Below are 19,649 nucleotides of genomic sequence, written 5' to 3' on the forward strand. Positions count from 1 at the left end.
CTTATCTCAAAATATCCCTGCTTCACACTGTTTATCATCTGCTTCACATGATTTCTCAGAATAATGACCTCACTCTATACTTTTTCTCATAACAATCACCTGGTCTTGTAGACTTTATAACAACAATAACTTTGCCTAGTAGATTTCCCCATAACAATCTCCTTCCCAGTAGAAATTCTCATAACAATTTCCTTCCCAATCTATTCTTTCCCATAACAGCCACTTTAGCATGAAGGATGTATTTGTCACATGGAGGTAAGCATCACCCAATTATCCCTCCCTTCATTCTCATGTTCCTAATCCTGCTAGTTTAATACATTTTGCTGTAACTTAATTTATTATTACAATTACTCATAAAGAAACACTGACATATAAGCTTAAATACTGTTTACAATATATATCTATACTGTATGCGTGCTGATGTGAAAGCCTGCAAACACTGGCAGCTGTGCCATTAGTCAGTGGCACGTGGCCACACAGTCTCTGACTTGCCAGAACAGGGGCTAAGCTGCAGGGAATGGAAGGAGGCAGCTTTAGGCTTACAGGCATCCACTTATAATAGTGGAAAAAAAGCTGACCTTTGATAATCAACTCTTAAACCCTTAAATAGCTCAAGCTAGCTAACACAATGCATTTTGCTTTAATTAGATTGCCTAAGGTGTTGATGGGCATTATTATATTAAATGAAATGCCATCTAAAATGCTTATATTTTTATGCACTAATGTAGGTTGCTTAGTTTTCTTAAAAACTGAAGGCCTGTGAATCCTTGTGGAAGCTTGTTTAATCTTATGTCAAGTCTTCTGTCAGTCGGACGCCTCAGCAGCCATGTTCCCAAAACAAAACTCTGCTTGCTCAGTTGCTTTACAAAACACAACACAAAGCAAGTGAAAAGTCAAGCAGGCCGCAGAAGACAGTGGCCCTTATACTAAAATAAATGGTAAGCTTCTTCAGGCATAAGCTTTTAATAGCTAATAGTACTACAACTAAAACTGATCCCTAATCTAAATTCTCAATAACAGTCACTTTAGAAAACTTGCAAGAGTACTCAGTTCATGTCTGGTTAACTATGTGGAAGCCAAAAGTGTGATCCTTAGACAAACAAATTAATTGAAAAACTGGATCATCTTTTTAAGAAGAAAAACAAACTTTTTGTTCTGTTTGAATAAAGACAAAATTTCTTTATGTAGAGTAGCTTTTTCAGGTTTCTTCTAAAAAGAAGGTAGACTACAGCAAACTTTCACAAAAGGAAAACTATTAATAGCAGAGTGCCTCTGCCTAGCTCCCTGTTTTATTTCTCTTGCCCTTGATATCACATGACTGCCATCTGATAAATGTTGCATGGCAACAAACACTAAAAAGGAGGAGATAAGAGCAAATAACAAACAATAAATAGGAGAGGCTAGGTGTGGAGCCCTTGCCAATTCTTAACAATAGTCAATTAAATTGTTAACATTAAATTGAAATATACGAAAACTGTAAAATCACTGAAAGGCTCACCATTCAGAAAAACTCTTTAATCATAACATAAAACAAGAGTTGCTGGCAGGATTCTAATTATTATTTATATAAATACAGGATAGGATTCACATGTAATATATGAACCTATAATCAAATAGTCGAATAAGATTTTGACAGTTCCAAAACAGGTGCAACCAAAGATTTCTATTTTTCGTTTCCTAACTACTTTTCCTGTATATTTATCTTTCCCAATTTTTTATCAAAAATAATTTTTTTTTCTACCTTTAACAGATTAGCACATTCATGGTTTAAATAGCCAGAAATGAGATCACACAGGTAAAAATTTTTGATTAATATTATTTCACAAGTCCAGAAGATGTAGAATCTCACAAATTCCAATATCATGAGGATGATAAGTCATGCTTTTCATATTTTTGCAAGTTCTAGAAATTTGAAAAAGTGTTTATGTGGGTAAAGTTATATGGGAATTATAGGACTGACAAGAAGCCTGCAATACATCTAATAGCAACTGTGTGAATCTAAGAACAATCCATATCACCCAAAGAAAAACAAACAAAAATAAGGAAAACATGACACCACCGGAAGTATTTAGTCATAAGCACTTTGAGCATAGAAAAGGTGGTATATAAATAAAAGGCATTACTCTTACTATAAATCTGTGAAAATTCCAATGAGGAGCTGTTAATTATGCAAAATGATTAAATTCCACCTATTGCACTGCATTTTACGTTTGTTAATTTGTATTGCCATAATTAAAAACATCCACTACAAGCATGTATTAAAGGCAGCCAAAGCTGAAATCGAACTGAATACCCACTGACACAAATTAATTTACATATACCTTCCTCCATCTTCTGATACTTCACTTAATGTACTATCATCAAAAACAGATAGTGGCTCTCCATTAATAGGGTTAGTCAGTTGGGTCTTGTGAGTCAATTTGCCAGTTTTATTTAGCTCATTCCTGGGCAGTTCTGGATTATCAATATCTTCCTCATCTGAGGTCAGGTTAATGCTAAAAAAAAAAGTGAAAGATTTTTATTAGAGCCAAAATTGTATATAATCATATTTTTGTATAAATATTTACAGTAGTAAAAAAATGATTGATTACTTTGTAATAAATAAAAGCATTTGAATTTTTTTTATATCAGTCACTTTAATATAACTAATCACAACATTCTCAGTTTATCACAGATAACACCTCTTTTCAGTCAGCTAATTTAAAAGGAAGAATGCATTTAATAAATAAGGACTAAACATTCCTGTAGTATGAACCCAAGAAGGGAATTTCACTTTCAGAATAGTTCTTCTGTACAATTGATGAAACACATCAGCCCAAAGAACACCAGGGGCCTCATGTATAATGCCATGCGTAGAACTCACACTATAACATGGCGTAAGCACAAAAGTGGGAATGTGCGTACGCACAGAAAAATCCAGATGCAGGAATCTGTGCGTACGCAAACTTCCACGTTCTTCCGCTACATAAATCCCAGTCAGCGTGAAAAGTAACGCACGTGCACGCGCCTTCTGTCCCGCCCCAACTCCTGCCAGAATTACGCCTCTTTGAATATGCAAATCAATATAAACAGCCCTTAAGCTCAGCCTTCTGTGAAAAGACAATGGGAAAAGCACGGGGGAAAATATAAGAATTTCAGCGAATACCAAGTGGAGGCAAAGAAAAAACATACTATTTGTTGGTTTAAACAGTGGTATAATCAACAAAAGGAAGTTGATTGAGTGACATAGTGTCGGAGAAACTCGAAAGCTCAAGTTCACAAAGTCGCACAGTGCCCGAAATAAAAAAAGAAGTTGTCAGATATGAAAGTTGCTGTGAAAAGGCGAGTCATAACCCACTGTCTGAGTGTCATATGAAAGCTTATTAGGGTACAGAGAAAAAAAATAGGCATACAGTGGGGAAAAAAACACGAAATGTCAACTTTAATCTTAAAATTTCCACTTTAATCACGTTGTTTATTTTGTCATTAAAATAGAACATCATAAACTTCATCTTAAAATCGTTTATTTTTACTAGTTTCTCAAATCCCATCGTAACTAAAGTAGCACGTTAAATGCTTTGTTTTGTATTTGATCTTCTATGTGCTCTGTGTGTGTGAATCACTACATGCTTCCGTTCTTTCTCTTTCTCTGACAGGACACAGAATCCATTACATTAGTGATATTGCAGCTCTCTGAATAATTAAAATACTGAGATGTATACGTGATATCTTTTTCATGATGATAGGAATGAAAGCATGTTATTAAACATGGGAACACGGTGGCGCAGTGATTGTTCATGTCTCACGCAAGAGGCTTGCTGCGCCATGCGCGACCTTCGATGAAATAAATTTATTACAGAAGTACTGTCTCTTTCAAACGTACTAACCTCCAATTCCTGTCCTTACTTTTCTTTCTCCAAATACCCAATCGCCACACAATCAGCTCTGTAATAGACATTAAGCCATCTGTAAGCTTAGAACGTCAATTCTTCAAAACTTTTAAGGAACACTGAAATATCTTCGTAGTACATGTTTAATTATTCTATCCGTCTATCCTTCCAGTGTCGCGTCAGCACCAGCAAGAATACAGCTTTTTAAAGTGGCGCAGGTTGTGCAATATTATAACTGTAGTGCAAGTTTACAGTGGGATAATTGTACTTATAAGTACAAACAGTTCTACAAGGAGCACTTGATGGACTGATTGAGTGCGTTTATAGTTCTTGGGATGAAACTGTTTCTGAACCGCGAGGTCCGTACAGGAAAGACTTTGAAGCATTCTGCCGTGGCTGAGGCAGCATGTGCTTGATGCTGTATCCCGATAATTCTCTTTGCTATCAGCTGCTGCTGTGATTCCCCACTCAGATATAGTGATATAAATACTCCGAGTGGTGCAGTGAGAGTAATATGGAAAAAGATGATCCGCTATGGCAAACCTTAACGGGAGCAGCTGAAAGAAGAAGATGCAGTGAGAGTAACAACGCTAAAGCAGTTATGGTATTTGGAATACTATGGCTATTCCCTGGACCATTATATTGCTACAGGTTAATTACAATCAGATGCATTACACTAATAAACAATATGCAGTTAGTTTCAGTGTATTTATAAAGCTGCATCAGGAATGTGGATCTAAGAAAGAAAGGGTAACCACACAGGAACAGTAGTACTGCTTTGATGCTGGGTGCCGCCAGGCTGCAAAACCGAGCGGAGAACTTGCGTACGCCAGGGTATGAGGTACCGTGGAAATGTGCGTGGCTTTATGGCAAGTTTAGGTTTTATACATCGCGATTTGAGTGTGGACACGTTCGTACGCAACATTTCTGTGTGTACGCACCGTTTATACATGAGGCAGTCTCTTGAGTGGTTGCTGAAGAAATAACTAGATGCAAAATGCATACAAAGCTATATGACAGAAAATACTTGGTCTTCTTTACCAATAACTATTTATTTAGAGCCCTTTGTTTTCTGAATCTGTGGTATTAATATATTTGTTTTGTCTTTTTTAGTTAGTATATACAGCTCTGTAGTTTAACCAAAACAATGTAATTAATGAAAATGCAGACAACAGGAATATATTTATTGATAGGGTACATTTATTATTTCATTAATTTATTTAATTAGTTTTTTGTTTTGGAGTGACGTCATTCATTTATGCTTCAAGCTATAAATTAGTAATGTAATAATTCTTGAAATGTGATGCTTTTAGGCTAGATGCTTTTGCAAAAACATATTTTTGTAAAATTGCAATATTTTTCACTTCCCTACACAAATGGAACAATCTCCAAGGATGAGGTTATTGGTGGACAACTGCTCATATTTAGATATTAAGATGTAATTAATTATTAGGTGTACACAACTCCACCTATGATGACTAATGTGACTGCTAGATTGGGAAGACAGTGGAAACATCTTTGTGTAATTTGCATGTCTACACTGAATCAATTGTGAAAACAGTTGCATGGTAGCAAGAAGTTTACAAAAGAAACCTGTAGTTGGTAATGGCCCACCAGTGAATGTATGATTACTCATTAGCATACTCAAGGTTTATTTCAATGCAAAATGAATATTCAAAAACCCACTTATTCCAATTCCAATTCATGATGGCCACAGCTAATTAAAGACAAAATAATGTTTTTGGGAATACAATGGAAACTGTAGCATCCAGAATGAAACCCAAACAGACAAATCCAATATATATACTGACTCTAGGCAGAGAGGGCACAGAACTCAATCACAGGATGCTTGATCTGTGAGGCAACAGTGCTAAATATATTGTGCTACTGTTTTGCCCACATAAATTATACATGAATTAAAAAAAAAAACATCAAAGCCATAGTTTATGCCTTACAAAAGGTTTTTTTTTCTGTTTTAATACCTATTGAAGTTGTGAGTGAATGGCAGATACAAAAGTTGCTTTTGCTCTTCTGATTCTCAAATCAAAGTAACAAACAAGTACATTTGTCAATTAACAACATAACAGATCATTGAAGGAGTTAACATTTTACCTTATTTGGACATAAGAAAACCTGAAAATGATTTCAATGGTAACACTGAAAGATTATACTTAGGGGAGATGGTTTAGGATAGTTATAATAATTCTGTAAGTCTTTTAGTTGCCCAGAAAAATATTGATATTCTTTGCATAATCCACTAGAAGACACTGTTTCATCTACTGATATATGAAAGCTTCTCTGCATGTACAGCCTGCTTTCAGGCAGAAGAGATCATTTCACTAGGACCTGACTTTCCCATTGCAAAACCCCATTTTGTTTTATACCCATTTCATTTTAGATTTGTTCAAACTCACTGCTCTTTTGAATAAGTGTCAAGTTTACCTTGGCTTTTTCTAGAAATGGTCTCATATTCGACTTGTATTTTCAGGTCATAAAGCAGCATCATATAGTGAGGCTCCCACAAAATGCTTTACTGCTGGCAAGAGTTTCTTCTATTCCACCAGCAAATAAAATTATTTTTAATACTTTTTCAGCTTGAATGGTTATTTCAAGTAACACTTTTATGTGTGTCTAACATTCTTGTTTTAAATAGAACCACTTGAGGAACTAACCAGCAACAGACCCTCTGTCTAAAGCTACTTGTTAACCATGGGCTCCTTTATAATATGTGTGGTATGTTTTAATGACAAAGGTCATAGGCAACAGACAGAACTATTCTTCAGCTACACAAACAGATAACCAGAGATGAGTTTTAATGTACTTCTATCAAGTATGATTCACTCTCACCGAGAATAAAGAATCCACTGACAGAGACAAGGAGCCATTTGAGGTGGTTTGGGGCATTTGATTATGATTCATCCTGGATGCCTCCCTCTGACAGGTTTTAGGCATGTCCAACCAGGAGGAGGCCCAGGGGCAGACCTAGGACATGCCAGAGAGATTATCCCATCTGAACTAGGAACACCTCGATATCCCTCTGAAGAGTCAATTGAGGTGACAGGGAAATACAATGTCTATGCATCTTTTCTTAGACCGCTGGCCCCTCAACCCAGACCAGATAAGCAGTAGAAAATGGCTGGACTGACAGACAGACACACAGTGCGGTCTCAAATAATTTTCTGGGGTATGTCTTGAATTGAGCATTCTAAATAAAATCTAAAATTTCAAGAGAATTGGATCAGTTCTTTTTCTTCATCATTTTAAACAGTACACCATGCCTTACAAACAGTTGCCCAGTTTTGCTTATGTTATAATACAAATACTAATATTAACACTACTGTAACCCTGCAACCCATAAAATAATTGAAAGAAAGTTAGCTATCATGTCTGATAAAGAAATTTTCCCAGACTTACCCTTTAGGAATATGGCCATTTAGAGTCTTTGATTCGCAATAGTCTTTAATAATGTTACATTTCTGTTCACCAGATAGTTTATTCTGTTTCCTTTCCACCTGAAATATGAATATGAATTATTTACATAGTGATTGATAATATATGTTTATGATGTCAACAAATAAAAACTGAAAAGGTGTTGCCAAAATATCAGTTATGGATACTGCAAATTAGCAAAAGGAAATTTTTTTAAAAGAAGTACATTTTTCTGTTCTAGCAATACATTATTTAATAATGGCAAAAATCAATAAAGTAACAATGGTGTCTGATTATAGGCAGAGGGGGAGTGTTATTAGAAGTCATAGTGTCTACAAGGAATAGCTGAAAACACAACTGAAAGATTAAGTATAAACGAAAGAAGAGGATAACTGTTAGAACTTAAAGCTTTATTACTTGACAGCACAGTGTTGCTTGTTTCAAGGTGCAATAGGTGCAATCATATAACAAGTTCCAATATTAACTGAACTAGTTTTGGGAAGGTAGAGTGAAATTACCTTATACAATTGCCTTTCTTGACAACAGTTTTTAAGAAACCTTAAAATATATGACAGGCACTTGAAAACATGCTCTCAATAATTATCCAACTGCTTTAAACCAGGAGTCTGAAAACCATGGCACTAGACTGTCATTTTACCAGCCCTTTAAACAATAACTGAAATTTGTGTGACCCAGCCTACTGAACGTTAAATTTCTAAACATACGCCTACGTAAACCAAAGCAAATGTAATTGGGGCATCTGGAGCCATCACAGAAACATTAAAAATATTCCCATATAACCTCCCACGACTGTTTCACCCTAACTCACTAAGTGATTCCCGAACTAGCCACATTAAATAATGTCAAAAAAAAGAAAAACTGATTCTGAGTGCAGGATATTAAATTAACAGTGGATCAATGATTATATTTTTGCTCAGTGCAAGGACAAAGCTGTTTGTCTTACATGTCAAGAGTTTATAGCTGTCTTCAAAGAATACAACTTGAGTCAGCACTATGGATTTTGACATAAAGAAATATATGACTGTCTGACAGGGCACGTGAGGTCAAAAAGAATATCAAAATTAAAAAATGGATTGATGTTTCAGCAGAATGCATTTTTAAAACAAAAACAGAAAAATACTCTGTTGGTTCATGACAGTTTTTTCAAGTAACCAAGTTAATAGTTACCAGTGGTAAACGATTCACAGAGGGACAGTTTATGAAAGAATGTCTGGTTTCTGTTGCTAAGAAGATCTGTTTAGAGAAGGCAAACTTATTCAATGTGATGAGTTTTTTTCCACACAAACAATTACATGTAGGGTTGAAGAAATTGGTGACAATTTGCTTATGCATTTGCAAAGGAAATCTAAGACATGCTATTTTTTGGTGGCAACTGATGAAAGCAATGTTTTTCGTGATACAGCACAGCCTTTGATATGTATTTGGGGAAGTATTGACCAATTCAAAAATCACAGAAGAATTTGCAGTACTGCAGAGCATCTATGACAATACTATGGAAGAGGATATGTATGAAAACTCTTGATAATTTGGAGCTCAACTGGTGAAATTTAACAAGTGTGACAAATGATGATGCCCCAAGCATGGGGGTTCTGCGAAAAGAGTGGTTGCATGCGTCAATGGAGTGATGGACGAATGTAGTCACTTACATCTGATTGCAATAAACTGCCTGATTCACCAGTAAGCATTGTGTTCCAAATCAGTTAAGTGGCACTCTGTCAAGAAAGTTGCAGTGTCTTGTATTAACTTCATTTGAGCAAATGATCTCAACCATAGACAATTTCAGGATTTTTTTGACAGAGATGAATACTGCATAGAGATGTTCTATACCACATGGAGATGCGTTTGCTAAGCTGGGGTTGAATTTTGAAACAGTTTTATGAATTGATCCCGGAAATCAACATATTTCTACATTTGGAAAACAAAGTAGTCGCAGGACATACTGTAGTGATCAAGAATGGAAATGGCACCTTGCTTTTATTAACATATACTGTAACAGAGCTACTAAATGGTTTCAACATGCAGTTTCAAGGGATGGGGAAACTCATCAATGACATGCACTCACATGTAAGGGCATTTGAAGTAAAACTCAGCCTCCTTATTAAACAAGTAAAAAAAAAGGAAAACTTATGCAATACTCAAGACACAATCTGCTGAAAAACAACCAGTTTACCAGAATAGCAGAACCGTGACAGTCACATGCATTAAGTCTACAAGCTTAATTCATTTCCGTTCTTCTCTCCCATCTGAGACCCTAATTTTAAAAAACATGCACTGAAAATGACAATCATTTGTGGAAGCACCTACATCTGTGAGAAAGCTTTTTCCAGATTAAAGCACATCAAATCTCCAACTAGATCCAGACTCATTGATGCACAACTGTATCACCTACTACAACTGGCAGTGACAAACATTGAACCTGGCATAGACTCATAGTAATTAACTAAAAAATTGTGAGCTAAGATTAAGTACTGTTGATGTTACAGGCTATACTGTAATTTCATTACATTTCACAGAACTTGTTTAACTTCATGAAAAACAAATTCTCTCGAATGTACCTAGATTTATGGCATTATAATCATATATTTTGTATTTCACCCCCACACCGGTTTCCTCATAGTGTGAAGGACAGTAAGTTGGCCTCTTGATTCAAGATTGAGGACCTACTTTAAAATAATTTGCTGCCGATGTCAAGATGAATACTTTTTCTCTGATCAATATAAGAACAGGAAAAAAGCAAATGAACAATCAGGGAAAAAAAGAATCACATTAAAATGTGGTTTTTTTTTTTTGGAGTGAAAAGGGTTAATAATATTTACATACTATTCTAAAATTGATACTAGTAAAAATAAAAGATTTACTCAACAGTAGAACCATTACACTATTCAAGAATCCATAAATATTTATTGATTGTAGTCTAACAACACCATACTTATTATTGCTACCACACAGAAAAGACCCAAAGAAACATGAAGCAAATATATTTGTGAAGTGCTTAACTGAGCAATTCACCATTACGAAATTATCTCCACATTTTAGCTTAGAAGTGTCACTGCATTTAAAAAAATGGCAGCTCTGAATATCAGCTTAAATGCTGCAAAACTGGGAATGGAAAAAGAAATATTAATTGACTATACAGTACATTTAATAAAGTACCAAAAACATCCAAAATAAAATATGAAAAAATGCCTGAAATTAAGTTCTGGCAGTATGTAAATTATCTAAAATATCGAATATAAATCATCTAATCTAAAATATCAAATATCTAAGTGCCTTGAGCATGGGAAAGGTGCTATATAAATAAAATGAATTATTATTATTAAATTAGGAATTTATATTTAATACAGGATTCTAAATATTTTCTGGGTACTTTGTGAGATGCCTTGGAATAGTAAGCACTACACACAATACTCACCCAAGTTAAGTGAAGTACAAGTCAAAATATTGTACACTGAACAAGTTAAAATATTATACATGCATGCAAGTGTACAAGCCAAAAGAAGAAAATGTATACTCCAAAAACAAAACAATTCATTGAGATACAGATTCAAACCACAAAACACTTTGACATATCTCAAATGCTGCTGAAGGACAGGCTCCAATGGCAGCAATAAACCCCAACACAATAAATTGCAAAACTGACAAATGTACACATCAACAAGTACCATACGTCTACGCTAAAAACAAACAGACATACAAACATAGATATTAACTGAAACTTGGGCTGTTTTGTTACTATTTCATTTCAAATATAATTAAAATACGAATTTATCATGTCTACAGTTTTGGATTAATTCAAATGCATTACAGTGATCCCCTGCTATAACACAGATCAGCTATTGCGCCCCCTCTATATCACGAATTTATTATACCCATTCGCCCACCCCCGGGTTTGGTTTACCAGATAAACAATTTAAAGAGATTGTTATTTTCATGGGAATTGTTACATATGCATTATTTTCATTTTTACTTTAAAACTTTTGTAAAAACAATATTTGTCCTTTATTTCCTGCCCCGGGTGTGGTTAAATCTCTTTCTCGCAGGGACATATAACGCTGCTCACGCTGTGAAGAGGGGGGTCTGAATGCAAGCTAAAGAGATGCGATTGGTTTAGCTGCTGTCTTGCAGCTAGCCAGCTGCATGTTCGGCTTGTACAGGCTTTTAAATGATTGATGCAAAGTGCAACAGCCGCTGTCCTTTTGCCACTTTGCGTCTCTACTGCTAGAGTTCTGAAGGTGGGGATGGGGGGTGGTATGGCTGAGGGCTGAACAAACGCTAAGGAGAAGCGCTCAGATCATCTGCTGGCTTGCTGCAGCTGGCAAGCTGCGTGTTCTGCTTGTCGTTGTTTCAAGAGCTGGGAGCACCTGAAGTATGTCTACCAAAAGCATTCCAACAACTGCTAGGTTAGATGTCCATGAACTTGTTTTAAATTGTTTGTAAGTAGGGCGTGACATGCAAAAGTCACCGTCTCACGGGTTTTGCTTCCTAAGGTTGTAATGTTTAGTCTCGCATATCGTCAAAGTGTCTCTCCGAGATGATCTGGTCTCGATCGCTTTGCTCAACCCCCCCGGAGGCGTGCTTCGTTCCTGCCACTTCGCGTCTCTCCTGCTCACGTTGTGAAGGGGGGAAGCTGAATGCACGCTAAGGAGAAGCGGACAAATCGGCTACTGGCTTTGTGCTGCTTCTGCCAAGGAGCGTGTTCTGCTTGTTGCTCTGAGCGTCGATCATTTAAAAGTCTGTACAGCAGCTGTCCTTCTGTCTCACTGCCTTGTCTCGCAGGATGTCAAATTGTCTTCCAAGAAGATCACGTCTCGTCTCCCTACCAAGATTTTTTTATACTAGAGAGATATTACTCATATCCTTACCCCGACATCCACATATATGTGTTTACAAAGTGTGTTTTAATAAGTTTACATGTGTTTAAAGGGTGTGGGAGGGGTATTTTAAGGCTTAAACTATAAAAAAATATTTACTTATATGGTGTTTCTATATCACGGATTGATGGGTCTGGAACGTAACTTCCGTGATAGGTGGGGGATCACTGTATGCAGCATTAAAAAAAATTTTCAGAGTGCTATTCTGTATTTGCACACCACTCATAGGACCTATTCTTATGAGCTATTCTTACTTTTGATTGTGAAGCCCTAAGTTATCATTAAAACAGACATCCTTCTGTAGTATGAAAACAGAAGGCCTTCTCCCATTCCAGAGCACATATTTGTCATACACACAGTCTGAATTAAGCCGAACAGCATATACTTTGTATTGCATGTCTTGTTCTGGATATAGCACACCATAAAAGAAATTTGGAAGAAAAAAGTGAGTTCTCTTGTGATTAGTCAAACAAAGTAAAACTCAGTTGTTACGTAATGACTATCAGTCTCTTCTATCATAAACTGTATTGTGATTTGACAGACACACTATAGCAGCTGATCAGGGAGGATAGCAGAGGGGTGCAAAAACTGAGCAATCACAAATGCACTATGAAGAAGTCTGTCTGCAAGAGGTGACTGGCACATTAATTTAGGTCTGCAATGTTCATGTGTTCTGCACATGCATGATAAGCACTTCATTCTTTCTGGCTGCTTTCTTTATTGTAATGTGTAATTTATATCTGTGCCCCAATGGCGGTTTGGGCTGCACAGGGTGCAACACATGATTTTCTGCTATTGATTATTTAACATGGAACTTTATTTGGTACCGAGATGGAAACATTATTCAAAACGTTCAGTAATGCTTGCTTAACATTAGTATCACGCTTATCAAAAGGTTTAATATAGAGTGTTAAACATGGAAGAATGACAAGTCTAGGAGACCGATTCAGGATTACACAGTGAAGGAAATTGTGGAGTGGAACAATTTCTCATTCAGTTTCTGTTTCCTTATCTAGAACAGAGGAGTAGCACTTGGAAGAGAATGGTCATCACTTCTGCTCCTCCTCTGCCTTTACCCCTTCCAGTTAAGAATAAGAAGCTCAGTATATAGGGGGTCTGGAGCCCCAATTCTTTAATATTTCTTTTTTCCTTTAACAACTGTGTATAGCGAAAATAAAAACAGCATGGTTATATTCTCATTGCTTGCATAATGAGCCATGTAATATATTTCTTGAAACATTTGTTGTGAGAATGAAAAAGGAAAAATCAATGTAGTAAAAAGAAAGGAAATCACAATTAGGATGAGTGTACAATGCCTTTCAAGGCTGAAACAAATTATTTTATATTTGGTTATTACAGTGGCAAAGCTGAGCCAACAGACTCTGCATACATACAGTATAGTGATCTACTGTTAATAAATAGCAGAGGTTTACATGTACATAAAAACGGGAGATTACAAATGGAAAACAAATTTAGGGCACATATATTTAAAGATTCTATAGAAACATTGTGAAAGTAGAACATGGAATACAGAGAAAATAATAAATAACACAAAGAGACACATTTCAAAATTACAGGCAACAATAATCAAGTTGGAAAAATTGCCTAAGTAGCCTTTAATTAAAGTAAATAAATAGACTTTTCCTTTCATAAGCAGATGAGTTATGTCAAATGCTGTAAACTATGAATACAACTAAGGAAATTGTCTACCTCTTTCTGCAGTTGAACTTTGTCTTTCTTCAAAGTTAGGAATACAACCTTCAGCATCCCTACCTCATTCTTAAATTTCTCCATAGATTCCTTAAGCTGCTCATCTGAGGGGTACTTAGAAGATGTAACGTGTATAGGTTGTGAAATTGTGGTAACAACTTTCTTATCTTCATCTAATGGGTAAGGATTTTTTATTCCACCATCCACACAGTCCAGATGTTCGCTATCCATTTCCTTGCTACTATTGTTTTTTGCATCTGTACATCCACTTTTCTTGTTTGTCAATTTCTCTTCCAGATCTTCAGCTGAATCTGAATCCAAATCTGTATCATAGCCTGCAATCTCATTTTGAACTGAAGTCGGCTGTATTTCACTCTCAAATGTTGTGAAATTAGGCATTTGAGTCTTTTTAGAATTGTCAGATACTTCACCAGAATTCTGCAAATTGCAAAACTTTGTTTCCTCTATGTTACTGCAGCTATTATCCAGCTTAGAGGGAGAGGGACCATTATTTGTGTTCTCTAAACGGGGTTTACTCAGTTCTAGAATAGACTGAATTTTTGAGGTATCTGTCAACAGTAGAACATTTTCAACATTTACTTTAGACTCAGTTTTCAAACTATGAACATGACAGTCATCATCATCCACTGATATTGTTGGAGATAAACAAATTGACACCTCGGGCTGTTTCAAGGCAATCTCTCCAAATTTTTCCTTAAGTTCAGCAGTCACATTCCTGTACTGAGATTTTACCTCTCTCTTTTCCCTTTCAACCCAGATTTTTTCATATCTCTTTTCCCAGAAAATATCCAAATCATTTTCATTCGGTAAATCTCTCTTATTTGTAACTTGGATATTACTTCCTCCTTCTTCATCTTCCTCCTCATTTGGAGTCAGATGTTCTGCCCTTAGAAACCCACCTATAGGTGAGACTTCAAAGGCTATCTTGTCGGTTTGCAAGAGATCATTTTCCTTTGGTAGCATAAGCAGATACATAAAGAGAGATTATTAAAGCATTTATTGTAAACTAAATAGCTAATAATGTCATTAGACAGCTGTATTTCTCATTCTCTAAGAATTAATCACACCCTTGGGTTAACACTGCACAGTTGATTTAAATTTGGCTTTTTTGACAGTGATCAACAGATCTCTGCAAAGTGGTCTAAATTAACTACAAATAAAAACACAAAATAACTGACTGCGCAAGTATTCACTCCTTCAAATCAGCATTTAGCAGATGTACCTTTGGCAGCCATTCCAGGCTTGAGTCTGTGTGAACAGGTCTCTTTGCACATTTAAACATTGCAATGTGTCCCCATTCTTATTGGCAAACCTGCTCAAGCTTTGTTGAATTGCATGAGGACCATGAGGGAACAGCCTTTTGTTTCCTAAAATGTTTTTTTCAGACTGCACCAGGTTTTCCTCCAGGAATTTCCTATATTTTGCTACACTAATTACACCCACTACTCTCACAAGCCTTCCAGGCTTGCTGCAGAGAAGCATCCCACCACTATGATGCTACCACCTCCATGCTTCACTGTGGGGATGGCGTGTTTTTGATCATTTGTAGGGTTCTATTTAACACAAAGCATGGCACTCAGACAGATGGCTAAAAAATGCTCAAGTTTGATCTCATCAGACCACAGAACCTTATTCCAGCTGACTCCAGAATCTGCCATGTGCCCTCTGGAAAATACTAGCCGAGACATCATAGGTTTGTTTAAACTTTGCCACTCTCCCATAAAGCTGTAACTAGAGAAGCATCCAGATAACAGTTGTTGTAATACAGTCTCTCCAATCTCTTTCACCGTAGCTTGTAACAGGCTCTTAAAATCTCTTCACTATAGCTTGTAACTAGTTCAGAGTTATCACATCTTACACCTCTTGGAGACCTTTGCCACTAGTCTTCTTTAACAGTTACTCAAGGTTTGTTGATGACCTGCTGTAGACAGATTTACAGCTGTGGAATTCTCTTCCAAACTCTTAGTGATTAATTCAGATGTTCTCCAAGGGATATTCAGTGACTTAGACATTCTCTTGTCTCCATCCCCTGACTTGTGTTTTTTTTCAATCCACTTTTCAGAGTTTCTTGTTTTAGTCTTCACTGTGAAGCTTAAGCCCTGATACTAGTTTGCCACAAGCTGAACCTTCCAGATACAGGGACAGTTATACTACAGTCAACTGAAACCCCTTGACTATACACATATGATCTCCATTTTATTAATCATATGACATATAAAACCAACAGATTGTACCTGTGATGTTTTGGGTGTGTCATGTAAAACAGTTATTTTATTATTATTTTGTGTTTTATAATTAGTTATTCATTTAAATCACTTTTCAGAGATCCATTTTCACAGTAAAATTAAAGGGTCTCCTTTAATCAGTATACAATTATTTGATACACACACACACACACACACACACACAACTATACAGTTATTACAGTTCTAATAATTATATTTTTATATATGTTTTTTAAAAAATGTACATTTACAAGAGTAAACATTTTGATTTGGTCATTTATGTTTTAATTTCAAGAAAAACTGAATGATAAAGGAACTACTATCACTTTCATATATTGCACACCTGATCAAAATGAATATAAACTTTTACTTTTAACATTCAAGTTGTTAGTTGAAGTTTTAAAATGTGACATTGTGAAATTATAAAGTAAATAGATTTTCATTTAAAAGCTACCTGCTTCTCTTCCAGTTCAAGATGATCACTGCTGCTGTCATCTTTTATACCATGGTGATTTTCACTGTTGTTTTCTGAAAGTAAAACAGTTATTCAAAATGCCTAAAAAGATTGCAAATAAAATGAAATAACTGCACATGAAATGTTACTCTTTAAAGTGAAAACATCAGACAGTTTAAAAAATAAAACAGACAAAAATAATTTAAATGTTAGTATGCAATATATAATTATGCTCTACTATTGGGCTCACACGTTACTGCAATATTTAAAACTTTTAATACCTTTCACTCCACAAGATAAAGCAAATTGTACAAAGGGACAATTTAACAGATGTGTTCCTTTGGACAAATAATACATAATAATGATGACTTAAGTTGCTGGATTAACTGCAAGGCAACATTTAATTGATAACATTTTTGATAATAATTTTTCACTTATTTAATATTCTCAAAAAATATTTTTTTACATTGACTTAAGACTTTCTTAAAGCAGGCAGTGATCCATGGCGCAATATTGCATCAAACCTTAAGAAGCATGTGAGATATAATAGTGCTTTCATTAACTTTGTTGTTTTTTGAAAGAATTCAAGTATATTTCTAATTTTGTTATAATGACTTGAACTTATTTTCATACCATTTTTGAGTGAACTCCTGATTTTTTTAAAGCCTATATTGTACCAATATTGAAACTTTTTCTGTAGACCTTCTGATAGTCAAATTAAAAAAATGCAAAGTAGTATGTAGTATACAATATAAAAACAGATACAAGTAAATCTTAAAAATAAAGAGCAAATTAAAAGAATCTATTAAATCTCTAATGAAAAACAATAACTTTAATATACCTATCAACCCTTGAACACATTTCTGGGTGTTTTGTTACACAGGGTGTATGCAAAGCATCTAGTGTAGTAGTAGGTTTTTATAAATGAGTGCATGCTGCTTCCTACTTGCAACTCTCTGCCTATAGCTACTGCTGTTGGCTAGCCCCCGTTGAGGATGGTGAAAAGAGGAGCAGAGTGCATTAGTTTCCTTATACTAGCTACATATGGCAACAGACAACAACATCAAGTATTTCAAACAAATAAAATATCTCTGCAAAACACTACTGTGCTCTAAATGTTAAGTGAGCTGGGATGGTGTTTACCATGGATACTTCCCTAGAAAGTAAACTTGTTGAAAATAATAATTTACTCCATGTTCTATATTGGCAACAGAGAATGAAATACAAATTAATAAAAAACACAAATGACATAGTTAAAGTACAAATAAGGAAAATGCAAAATGGGGCATGAATATACACAGCTAAAATAGTTATTTACCCTTTTCCTTTTCCACAAGTGATTCTTCATTTTCACCTACACTCTGAGTTTTAACATTGTGCACTGATGATGCAGCAGAAAATGAGATGATAGTTTTCACTTCTTGACCTGGAGAATGAACTGGGATCTCATTTAGATTTTTGCTTGTTGTACTAACAGAATCCCAATCCGATGCATCTGAAATACAGAAATGAGAATTCATACAGGATAATTTGGGCTCTGATTTCATGTCAACTAAAAACTAGAATATTAAGTACAGCAGAGTTGCAAAGTATGGAAATTTAGGGTACACACTCCATAGTTCATTCTTAGATGAATGTATCCTCTGAGAGAGGAATGAAAAAAGTGGAAATGATTTCCCAATAGACTGCTGGTTTGTCTGAAGCCACGTTTTCACTGAATGCAATAAGCACAGTGTTCTTCATGTTGTATTTCATGAAGACGAAGTAATATACTCAGAAGCTTCCAATGTTAATGGAGATTTTATAATTAGTTCATTTAATGAAAACAAAGAAAAGGAACAATATATATAGATTTCCTACAATGTGCATTTATTGGCACACAGAAAAGAGGAAAAAACAAATACGTATTAAAGTATCCATTTTTGCTTAAGTTGATACATGAAATGTAACCCATAGCATACTTTGAAAACCAACTGTATGGAAATTAAATGCAATAAAGCAGAAATTAGATTAACATTCTACATACTTAAAGTGTATCACATATAAGACTTTTAAAAGGAAAAAAGAAATAAAGAACATCAAGAGAAACAACCATCTAATATGGTAAATGAATCAAACAAAAAATATCCCACCACAGCAAAGCTAGTTCAGGTTACTGACCTTGTGCACACTTGTTTTGGTCTTAAAAATAAAAACAAAATATTCATGAGTATAATAAAATACAGCTTTTCTTTCTTGGACTAAAAAATCTTAAATTATATTTTGGTGCTTTAAACATAATTAAACATTTAATTAGATTAGACAAAATAAACTTGTCCCAAGGGGAAATTAACCACATCTACCATATTTAAACTAAAATAGCACAACTGTAATTACCTAATGTCATTCTTTTGCTTACTTTTTCTTAATTTGAACTTTTACTTAATTAATCTGGAAAAGCTCATTTAAAGCAATCAATATTTTGATTAAATTTATTTATGGCCTTATTATATCATACATGGAAATAAGTAAAATTAACTTGCCAGGAAAAAGCAAACTCAGGGTACTCTTTACAAAAGGGAAAGTACCTTCAATATCATCTGCATCATTCAACCCAAGTTCTTCAAAGACATCTGAAAAATTAAGAATTTAATATCAGATCAAACACATGGAGTAAGTGCATTTGGAGGCTAAATTAATGGATCTGAAAGTTGAAGTATTTAAAAAAAAGTGTTAACTTTTTTTTTTTTTTTTAAACGAGTTAGGTACCACATTTTTGACTATTAAATATTTTATTTACAGTGAGTCATATTCAAAAGTAACAGCAACAATAGAATGCAATTACATGTGTTAGCATGAATTTTATGTAGTCTTCTATTTAAAAGAACTTTACGAACGTAGTGCAAATAGACTTGAGGTGTCTCAAAAGTTTTCATAAACAGTAGATTTCAATTCTAGACATCTACTTATCTCCTATTGTTAGCTATTAGTTGTGGAACATTGGTTTGAATTCATATTTCTTAAAAGTAACATTTTTGAAAGACGTATCCCAATGGAAAGTTACAAATCT

General features: G+C 35.0%; 1 protein-coding gene across 6 annotated transcripts in view; it reads right to left on the reverse strand.

The window, feature by feature from the left end:
- si:ch211-272n13.3 (ankyrin repeat domain-containing protein 26) overlaps positions 1-19,649 on the reverse strand; it is a 186,311-nt gene that overhangs the window by 76,517 nt on the left and 90,145 nt on the right. For 3 of the 6 annotated variants that reach the window (XM_051935904.1, XM_051935913.1, XM_051935911.1), the window contains 7 exons: positions 19,168-19,212; positions 18,761-18,781; positions 17,919-18,095; positions 16,601-16,674; positions 13,901-14,872; positions 7,284-7,381; positions 2,322-2,495 (listed from right to left, as the gene is read on the reverse strand). In XM_051935904.1, the coding sequence (XP_051791864.1) occupies positions 2,322-2,495; positions 7,284-7,381; positions 13,901-14,872; positions 16,601-16,674; positions 17,919-18,095; positions 18,761-18,781; positions 19,168-19,212 (1,561 nt within the window). The remainder of the gene's footprint in view (positions 1-2,321; positions 2,496-7,283; positions 7,382-13,900; positions 14,873-16,600; positions 16,675-17,918; positions 18,096-18,760; positions 18,782-19,167; positions 19,213-19,649) is intronic. The other 3 variants (XM_051935917.1, XM_051935908.1, XM_028814639.2) reach the window with 3 other exon arrangements.

The sequence above is a fragment of the Erpetoichthys calabaricus genome, chromosome 1, assembly GCF_900747795.2.
Source record: "Erpetoichthys calabaricus chromosome 1, fErpCal1.3, whole genome shotgun sequence".
Taxonomy (NCBI): domain Eukaryota; kingdom Metazoa; phylum Chordata; class Cladistia; order Polypteriformes; family Polypteridae; genus Erpetoichthys; species Erpetoichthys calabaricus.